The following is a 10,047-nucleotide window of genomic DNA, read 5'->3' as shown; positions in this document are numbered from 1 at the left end:
AAGAAAATGGTGGGTTTTTTTCTTTAAAAATTTTTGGGTGAATTTTTTCCATCTTCTTTGGTGATTTCTTTGTTACATTTTTTTTCATGTTTTCTAAAGAAAACATACCTGGCATGCATTCAAAGACATATTTCTTTAAAGATTTTGGGCAGTTTGTTTTCTTTACAAATGTTCGGTGATTTTTGAAGAAAATGTTCTTCTTTAAAAAGTACATTTTTGGGAATTTCTTTTTTTACTTAAAATCTTTTTGACAAATTTTTTTTCTACTTTTTTGATGATTTTTTAAAGTAAGAAAGATTTTTTTTTCTTTAAACCACCAAAAATCACACCATTTATCACAGCCAGAAACTGTAAAAAAACATCATGTTAAAATACAGATTTATGAAACAAAATTCCAAGACTCTGAGAAAAAGTTTTCTTCACAAATTCAAGGTAACACGCAGTGAGTAACTGATATATGAATGGTCATTTTGCAGGTGAAGTATTATATAGTAGTATAAGTATATATTGTAAGTATCTTCACTTTAATATAAAGTCTCTGTAGCGGAGAGTTTTTTGATGATTACTATTAAAGAGGGAATTATCTAAAGGCCGACACTAAGAGAAATCCAGGCTTTATGGATAAAAGCTCTGTCACCTTCTGCTTCTTCATATATATGTAGAGATAAATGGGAACACTGGGACCATGCTAGGTGGAAATATAAACACTGACTTCCTGTGGCGACTCTTATGTACACAAAAGCTGTATTCAATAATATTTATGGCTCTGGAAGAACTCGGCGCACTGAACTCATTAATCCCGTGTGACTCCTGTACCTGCCGCGTTCCTCCGAAACCTGCAAACTGTGAGAAGCTTATTAGGCCTGAAAACATACGATACAAAAGTTACAGTAATTCATAAGTATTTTATTACACAAAGAAAATTGCTATCACAAAGTTATCACTGAACATTTAAGCAATAAATATGAAGTCCGTACACGACAGTATAATGGTGACTATGTTTGTTACTGGAAAAAAAAAAGAAAAAAAGAGAAGGGACTCGACGATGAAAGTGAAGTGGGTCACAAACACACGCGAACACACAGAAATAAAATGACAAACAGATGATTATGAATACGCCCTCCGTGACACGGTTCCATATTAGGCTGGAACAATGTTTCGAGTGTTATAAATGAATTCTGTTCAGCTCAGTCCGTCTCTCACAGGCACGACGCCAAAGTTTCTGTGCTTTCTTGTCTCGTCGGGAATATGAACGACTAACAGAGAACGAAGCAGCATCTCAATTGTCAGTTTCTACTCTGCTCTGCTCCGCGTGTTACAATCTGATCCGATGAAAAGGCGAACATTTGGGCCCCTGAAGCTCCAAACAGGCTGGCAGTGAGCGTCCTCGTGTCCAGATGGGACAAACCAATAAACACTCCTTCTTCTCTGCATGTTTCCCCACTTTCACTTGCTTTCTCTCCACTTTTCGCTCCTTGGCTCTGCCCCCTCCCCCCTTCGGTCTCTGGCTGCGTTTAGGACGGGCCTCCGCCTCCCTGGGCGTCTTGGCTGGTGGAGCCCTCTGCCTCAGGGGCTGGGGAGGCCCCCGGGTCTCCCTCTGGAGGAAACGACAAAAAAAAAATCACACAAAACATACAGTCAAAGATGTTTGTCAAGCTGAAAAGTTTAAAAGGAGAAATAGGGCCAGGTTAAAGGAGGAAAAAAATCTTAGATTTAAACAGTAAAGTGATAATATCACCAGAATATATTAGTAATTTTTAAGAAAAAGTCAAACATTTTTCAAAAATGAAGCAATTTCATGAAAAAAAGGTTGCAAGACTATGTCATTGCATTTGTAAATTTACAAGAAAAAAGTCATATTACGTGATTAAACTCTTAATTTTATGAAAAAAGGCAACTGACCAGCTTTAATCAGCTACTTTTTTCTTGTAAATTGAGTTTAATCCCAAAATATTAAGACTTCATTTTCCCCGTAAATCTAAGAGTATAATCTTATAATATTACAACTTTTTTTCATGTAAATGTAAATTTAATCTTGTCATATTACTAAATTTAATCTTGTATTTTTCTCAAAATTACGACTTTATTCTCATAATGTTATGACTTTAAAGTTGTAATTTTGAGAAAAGTCGTAACATTAAAAGATTAAACTTCAATTTATGAGATAAAAAGGTTACAAGAAAAAACTTGTCACTAAAAAGTAAAAAGTATCTGCCCAGTTTTAATCTGCAACCCCCATTTAATTTAATATTGTAATATTATTATATTATTATATCTAAGACTTTTTTCCCCTTGAAATGGCCCTTATCCTCCTTCACAAAAGAGTAAGTAAGTAATTAAAAAACTTTTGAATAGCGTTTTTCTTAGAAAGATGTCCCCAAGTGCTTTACAAACCAAAACGTTTGCCATGGAGACGGAGAAGCTCCTGTCAGAAAAACTGGATGAAAACCAGTCTAATGTTACTCCTGATATGCCAACACATTCATGTAGCCTCTTATTAAGGATATGAGACTACAAACAGGTGGTGCTGCTCAGAAAAAAATGCTTTAACATTCATTACAGCAGGCAATAAATCTGCTTTCAGGCTGCAGAAACAAAGAGGAAGGAACTACAACTTCCTGTAGCAACAGTGTCAGGCATGATATGAGATTATTTTCAAATTTAGAGGTTTCCCACCACACCAGTGTCGGAGAAACTCTGATTTATATTTGTCAGATTGGACGTCATGTCACGGGAAACTTGTCTCTGAGAGAAGAGGAAGTCGATTTAACGGACACAATAATCAGACGTGTTCCTCCTGACGACCTGACGCCGTGCTGAGAGCAGAGGAAGTGAAGGACGGTCCGTCATTGTGCCGCCGTTACGACTTATTTCACTCTGACGCATCGAGGAACAACAATCAAACCTCAGAGAGCAAAAGCTGAGCAGCAGCACCTGTTTGCAGGTTGATATTCTGCAACAATAAAACACAAAAAAGGCCTTCTAGCTCTTGTACATCTTAACTAAGGAAATCTGCAACAAATTCTGGGCAAATTAAATTTTTTTCAAACTAGAGAATGTGAAATTATTCGGCCTTTTAAGCTCCAGCACAAAATGTATAACTCGTGGAAGAATTCAACAGTCACACGGACATTTTAGTGGGAACATTTAGCACAAAAAATTACCAGTGCAGACTTTGGCAAAAGAAAAAGACTCATTTTGTCTTAATTGGAGAAAATCAAATATCATGATATTTTTGACCAAATATCTTAATATCCATATTGTGATGATGTTATAATGTTGAGTATTGGTGCTTCCACAAAATATTTACAAAGTCATAATATCCACATTACTGATATTTTTTTCTTTATCTATTTATCTATCAATTTAGTTAGATTTTTATGAAATTATAAAATTATATATTTATCTATTTTTCTATTATTATTTCTATTTATCAATTTGTATATTCATCTTTTTCTTCTTTATTTATTTATGTCTATAATTGTTATTATTTATAAAAATCTCACTAAGTGCGTAAACGTAAACAAACAGCGACAACAGTCTGGTAAACTGAGAAAATGACATCACTTTATGCAGCCTTTTAAAGCAAGATTACTTTCTATTTTCCATTACCCATCATTTAATATGATATCTGGTCTCATATCATAATATTCAGTATAATATCACGATATCACCCGGTGATAGTTATAGCTGGAATAAAGGTGCAAAAGGAGGCAGAAACACCAAAACTGTAGAGTCGAGATAGAAAAGCGAAGAAAAGACTGAATTTTCCCGAGAGCTATGAATAAAATATACCTTCTCCTCCTCTTCTTGTAGTCCTGTGTGCTAGTTTTCCAATAACAATGAGTGTTGTAGAGGCATGGCTGGATTACAGAAAGGGCCGACTGGCCCCAAGTCCAGGGGCCAAAGGGCTCATGGGAGCCTAAACCACAGCTTCTGCGTAAAATCCTCACGATTTACGGCGCCGCGGTATCTGTTTATCCGCCAACGCTAAGATCCAACTGTTGACCCGAAGCTTCAACTCCACAGCAAAAATATCAACACTTCCATCCTGAGACGAGCCGGGTCCTTCAAAATTAAAGCACCATGGGTCCCGCTCTGATTTGTTTAATTATAACTTTAGTTTTGTTTTTTTTTTTAATTTCGGCATAAAAATACTTTATTTAACCTTCTTGTAACTTTATTTTATTAAATGTTATTATAACAGTAGTGTATTCTACTTTATTATATAACAGTAGCTACTTTAACTTTGTTGTAACAGCCTGTACTACTTTACATTAGTTTAGAGGACATTTAAAAAAAAAAATATATATATATATATATATATATATAGTGTATCACAATATAGCCTTAAAATATTGCAATATTATTTGAAAGCCATATTGCCCAGCCCTATCCTAAACTGTATCCATGATTCATAATCAACTCTCTGACTAATGGACTACTCTAAGACTATTCTAAGTTTATTCTAAATTTGTTTATATACACACAGATATATATTTAAATATATATATATATAGTATATTTATATTGCAGACACCAGTCACAAAGTGCTTCATAAACAAAATAAATATAAAAACAAATAAATCAAAATCAAATCCAGATGAATTATATGGTGAAAGCAGATAAAAACACTGTCTGAACAGGAAGGTTTTTAACTGTTTTTTTAAAATGAATCCACTTAACATACAACTTAAAGATGGAGTGATATGAGACCGGTTATTGGACTGGGTAAGGAGCCGAGCAGCAGCATTTTGGATGGTTTGTAAACGGTGTAATGAGGATTTGTTGAGGCCGGTGAAAAGAGGATTGCAGTAGTCTAAGCTTGACGAGATAAATGCATGTACAGAATCTCCATTTTGTTTCTTGATACTACAAACCTGAGTTTGGCTAAACCGACCCTCGGTCTTTATGCACACATGTATGCATATTTATTCATGTATTCAGACGTGGGTTCACTGACCTGCAGCCTTCAGGTCCATCTCTGCCAGGTCTTTGGTCAGTTCACTGGTGCTGGCCGCTCCCTCTCCCTCGCCTGCGATGTCGGGCACTGCGTTCCTGCGGCCTGTGCGATCACAGTTGATGAAGTCTGAGTACGACGTCTCCACGTCCATCATCTGTCCATGACCAGCGCTCTCATTACACCTGCCAAGAGGGAGGAGGGGAGGCGCGTCAGATGGCTGCGGAGGTGTTGCAAGAAGCAAATAAATCACCCTGCTGTCTCCCTCCAGTGATCTGCAGGACCCGTGGGAGGACGTATCGCTGTACGCTGTGAATTTCTACTTCAGCAGAATCAACGTGACACGCAGGAATACTGGCTAAAGACTTTTAAAAACGTACCGCAAAGTGCTATTTAAGAGGCAACAGAGGATGACCAATGTACAGTGAGCAGAGAGGAGGCACTTTAGGAGCACTTCCAGCACCTGAAAGGCCGACAGCAGCTGAGAGAGTATTAATAAAAGGAGGATATGAAGGCGTTAATAATTCCTATTTCCGCACAGCGATTAATGGCACTCTCGACACCTCTGCTAATAGGTTGTCCTAATTACATCAGGAAAAACAAAAAGCCGCACCAAAGCTCTCACGGCTCTCACTTGCACAGTCATACTCCTCTAATAGAGTCCGTTTATCGGCCTATAGGTACTTACACAGCAAGGATTTAGATAAAAGGGGAGAGGTAGCTGGAAAAAGCTCTGATCAATATGGAAAAAGTAAAAGAGCATGAAACCATTCAAAGGACAAGCAGAGGAGCCCCAAATAAAAAAAAAAGTAAGCAGAGCTCCCATTAGCCATTCATCCCTCTTCTGTTTCCTGTTCTCAGTCCATATTTAACTAGGTCATGGATCCTGCCAACCACTAAAACACTATACAGCTGGTGATTCCTCAGAGAGACCAGGACAAAAAAGAAGACTGCTCCAGAAAACAAGAAAGACAGAACAGTATGGAGGCTCATTTCTGCCAATTTAATGAGGAAAAAAAAATCCTGTGAGTCATTTTCATGAGTTGGTATCTCCAACTAATGAGGAAGTTTCTTTAAATGAGAAACTTTCTGACAGTAATTATCTCAAAATATACTTAGTTTCTCAAAATGAGAAATGCTCTAAAAAATTTGACTTTTTCATCTCATAAAGTTAGTATCGCAAAATAATGACTTGGTCTTCTCAAGTCTCCCAAAATAAAGATTTTGTATCTCAAAATAATGAGAAACATTCTCAAAATGCAACATTTTCTCAAAATGATTTTAAGCACTATGGTGTAAAAATTTCTCAAAATGAGAAACTTTTTAATAATAATGACTCAAAATAACGAGTTAGTATCCTAAAATATTGAGTTAATATCTCAAAATTATTCCCAAAATGATACATTTTCTCAAAATAATCTAATCTTAAAATAATTAGTTTCTTAAAAATATAGATTTGATGTCTAAAATATTATGTTAGTATTTCAAAATAATGATGAACTTTCTCGAATAACAATATAATATAATAACTTTTTTCTTCTAAAAATAACAAGTCAGTATCTCAAAATAATGACAAACTTTCCAAAAATAATGACGTATTCATTGCAAAATAATGGCAGTACCTTTAAATAAAGAGCAACTTTCTCAAAATGAAAAAGTTTATAAAAACAATGTTAGCACGTCAAAATGATAGTTCTTATAATGACCTTCTATCTCAAAATAATAAGTTAGTATCTCATGAGAACAAGGCAGTATCTTAGAATGAGTCAGCAAATTAAAAATAAAGTATTTCAAAATAATGTGGAACTTTCTCAAAATAATGACTTTAATGCGTTTAATGTATCATTTAACTCATTATTTTGAGGAAGTTTCTCATTACAATGATTTACGGTATTTTTATTCTTTTTTAAATCACATCGGCAGTAATGGGCTTCCATAGAAAAGAAAAAGATAATAAAGCAGCAGTAGGAAATCTTGCTCTGATGCAAATAAAAGAAAAAGAAACCGAGGCGGAGTATCAGAGTATAAAAGTCATCACAGCTGTTTCTCTCTCCAGATCAGAGCTCAGTCACTGCTGTGTACGAGCAGCATAACAAACTACATTACAGCTACACACACACACACACACACACACACACACACACACACCCTCTGATAAAACATGTAACACCACAGAACAGCTGAGCAGCTCAGCCACGAATCTCAAAGAAGCACGAGGGGGCTGAAGTCTCGAAGGGAAACCAGAGAAAGAATGAGAGAGGAATAAAAACGAGCTGGCAGACACGGCCGCGTCACGCTGACCCGGGGCCAGCCTGTTCCCAAACCCCTTTCACGCACATTCTTTTAATAAAACAGGTCCCACAATTGTTTTCTTATATGTGCAGTATGTGAGCCAAAGCCGTGCCAAACAGGAAGCAAACAGGGTCATTCCCGGAGAGGTCGCGAGCCACACAGACGTCGGCGACGCTGTTCGGGAATGTGAATTTCGCAGTGAAGGGCAAACTTTTAGGCCCTGTAGGTACGAGAGATACTTCAGGAAATGTCACTGAGTTCTGGGTTCGCTGGCATTTCCCAGAGTGCGTTTACTAAACACAAGAGCCACTCTGTGTTCCCGCCTGCAGACGGATGGCGGTGTGACCCTCTGATAGAGCGTCATCGAGACAGTCAGGCTGCGCAGTCATTAGAGAGACAAATCACGACGGGAAGCCGACGGCTCGCAGGTTCATTATTACGCCCTCAGTACTATCTTTTCCTCAACCTTTAGTTCAAACACCTAAAACTCTCACCAACTAACTAATTAATGCCAACGATAAGAGGAAAATATCTAATTATGATTTTTCGGTCTGATTTAATTTGGCCCAGGTCTTTATTTGTGGTCTACATAGAAATGAAACAGAATGATACCTTTCATAAGCACAATTTTGCCTAATTTCTACAGAAAAAAATACAATTTTACTTCATTTTATTCAGATATTACAGTAGTGGTAAATTTGACATTAATCAATAATATTTAAATTAAAAATCAATTAAATTCAACAATGCAACAGATGCATAGTTGGACAGTCAACTTAGGATAAAAAAAGTCTGAGGAAATTTGAGGAAAATATCAAATTGTGATTTTTCTCACCAAATTTGATCGTGATAAATTTATATCCAGGCCTGTATTTGTGGCTTACGTCGTATTAAAACAGGATGATGCCATTTATAACCACACATTTATCTTATCTGTGCTATTTTTAGTTGAAAAAAAGGCATATTTTGCCTAATGTGACATGTTGACCTTTGTAACAAAGAATCTCTTCCTCACTGAAACACATGAACTCGCCTCCCGGCCGAAGAAAAATAATTATTATTGTGGTAAACTGTGAAACCCGAGCAAATTGACCTAATTTCTGGAAAGACATGGAAAGAAGGTGATGAGGAGTTTAACAAAATATGGCCCATAAATGAGAAAGAATAAAAGAATTTTAAAAAATTACAATTATTGGAAAATAAACAAAAAACATAAGAAATTAGTAAAAGGTGACAAGAAAATTTTCTGAAAAAAAGCAAAAGAAAAGTGAAAACAAATATATATTTATGTGTGTGTGTGTGTATATATATATATATATATATATATATATATATATATATATATATATATATATACACACACACACACACAAATCATTTTCTAGACATTTTCCCCTAGTTTTTTCATAATATCTAATGAGCCCCTCAGCTAATTTTCAGTTTGTTTGCTTTCATTTTTGTCACATTTTACACTTTTTTTTTGTTATTTGTGGGACATTTCTTGCCAAGCTGCTCATTATCTTTCATCCATGTCAATCCAGGTGTCAAAGGGTTAACTCGCCCCTCCTGTGATATTAAATCAATGCATTTTCTATAAAAAATCTTTTAAAAAGATTTATGTGATCTATCTTTGACTCTAAAAACAAACAGCCAGCACAGGCTGTATCCCGTGCAGCAGTGACATCGTCTGTGTTGTGTTTGTCTTTTTCTACTCCACTGGCCCGGTTGTTACGCGGCTTATGGGACCTCCGTCTAATTGCCGTTTGTTTGTTTAATTAGTCCGCTTGCCTGCACATGTGGATCAGATCCTACCATGAGATCATTAACAGGTTTCCGTGGAGGGAGGATGGCGGTGGTGATGATGATGTTCTGCCTCCTGCTCTTCGGCACGTGTTTACACTCTGTCCGGTCTCAGCTGTGGTAAAGCTGATTAATGGCGCTGCAGTTTAAAATCACTTTAGGCCTCAGATATCCACAAAGCGCACTGCGATGATGGACTTGTTTTTGTGGCTCCGGCTGACTGAAGCCGCGTAGGCTGCTGTTGTTGTTCACCTGCTGTGATTTGTATAAATGCAAATGATGCAAATGATCATGTAAAGTGTCTCAGAGGCGAACGATCTGCAAAAACACTGATGACTTTCTGTGTGACTGAACTGATTGCTGCTCTTATTTATTCAGATGAATATGAGAACAATCATAAGCTCCATTCTAAGGATGCAACAAGCAATAATTTTATTTATAAATTTGAATGAAATTTTTAGTCTTCACTAAGGAGGTCAGTTTTAGTTCATTTTGCTTTCGATAGCTTTACCACCATTTACCCGAAAACTAGCAGATTAATTAGAAAAAAAAGTAATAATTTTACAATGATAGAAAAATGATCAAAAAAAAAAAACATATCACATTGGAAAAGCTGAAGCCTGTGTTTAAGAGAGTTTTTATTTATCTATATTATTTAGAATGTTTTCGAAATGTTGATAAAACATGATAACGTTTTCATTGAGGGATGTTATGCGACTTCTTTCGCGATAACATCCCAGTAACCATGGCGACCGATGTTACAAAAACATCAGCAGGTTTATTTCTATTGCAGCCACCACACTACCCGTCATTATTTCTAATCCAAGGTGATGTACGCGTGAGGGATTTCTGGGAGCTGATAGTCCACGATTTCACAGACGACCTGAGGATTCAAAACTTCCGGATGATCCACTCAACTTTTGAAGAGCTATGCAACGCAATCATGTGACCTAGAAAAGCCCAAAAAAGTGTTTCCATTGTAGTTTTGTGAACTA

General features: G+C 36.4%; 1 protein-coding gene across 4 annotated transcripts in view; it reads right to left on the bottom strand.

The window, feature by feature from the left end:
• Positions 1 to 885: 885 nt before the first annotated feature.
• pkig (protein kinase (cAMP-dependent, catalytic) inhibitor gamma) overlaps positions 886 to 10,047 on the bottom strand; it is a 34,079-nt gene continuing 24,917 nt past the window's right edge. For all 4 annotated transcript variants that reach the window (XM_042491362.2, XM_088081756.1, XM_042491361.2 and 1 more), the window contains exons 2-3: positions 4,964 to 5,145; positions 886 to 1,597 (exon numbers count right to left, since the gene is read on the bottom strand). In XM_042491362.2, the coding sequence (XP_042347296.1) occupies positions 1,515 to 1,597; positions 4,964 to 5,117 (237 nt within the window). In that variant the 5' untranslated portion in view covers positions 5,118 to 5,145 and the 3' untranslated portion in view covers positions 886 to 1,514. The remainder of the gene's footprint in view (positions 1,598 to 4,963; positions 5,146 to 10,047) is intronic.

This window comes from Plectropomus leopardus, chromosome 9, assembly GCF_026936395.1.
Source record: "Plectropomus leopardus strain MGB_pleo_1.0 chromosome 9, ASM2693639v1, whole genome shotgun sequence".
Lineage (NCBI taxonomy): Eukaryota > Metazoa > Chordata > Actinopteri > Perciformes > Serranidae > Plectropomus > Plectropomus leopardus.
The sequence above is the reverse complement of the archived record's forward strand: the minus strand, read 5'-3'. Positions and strand labels throughout refer to the sequence as shown.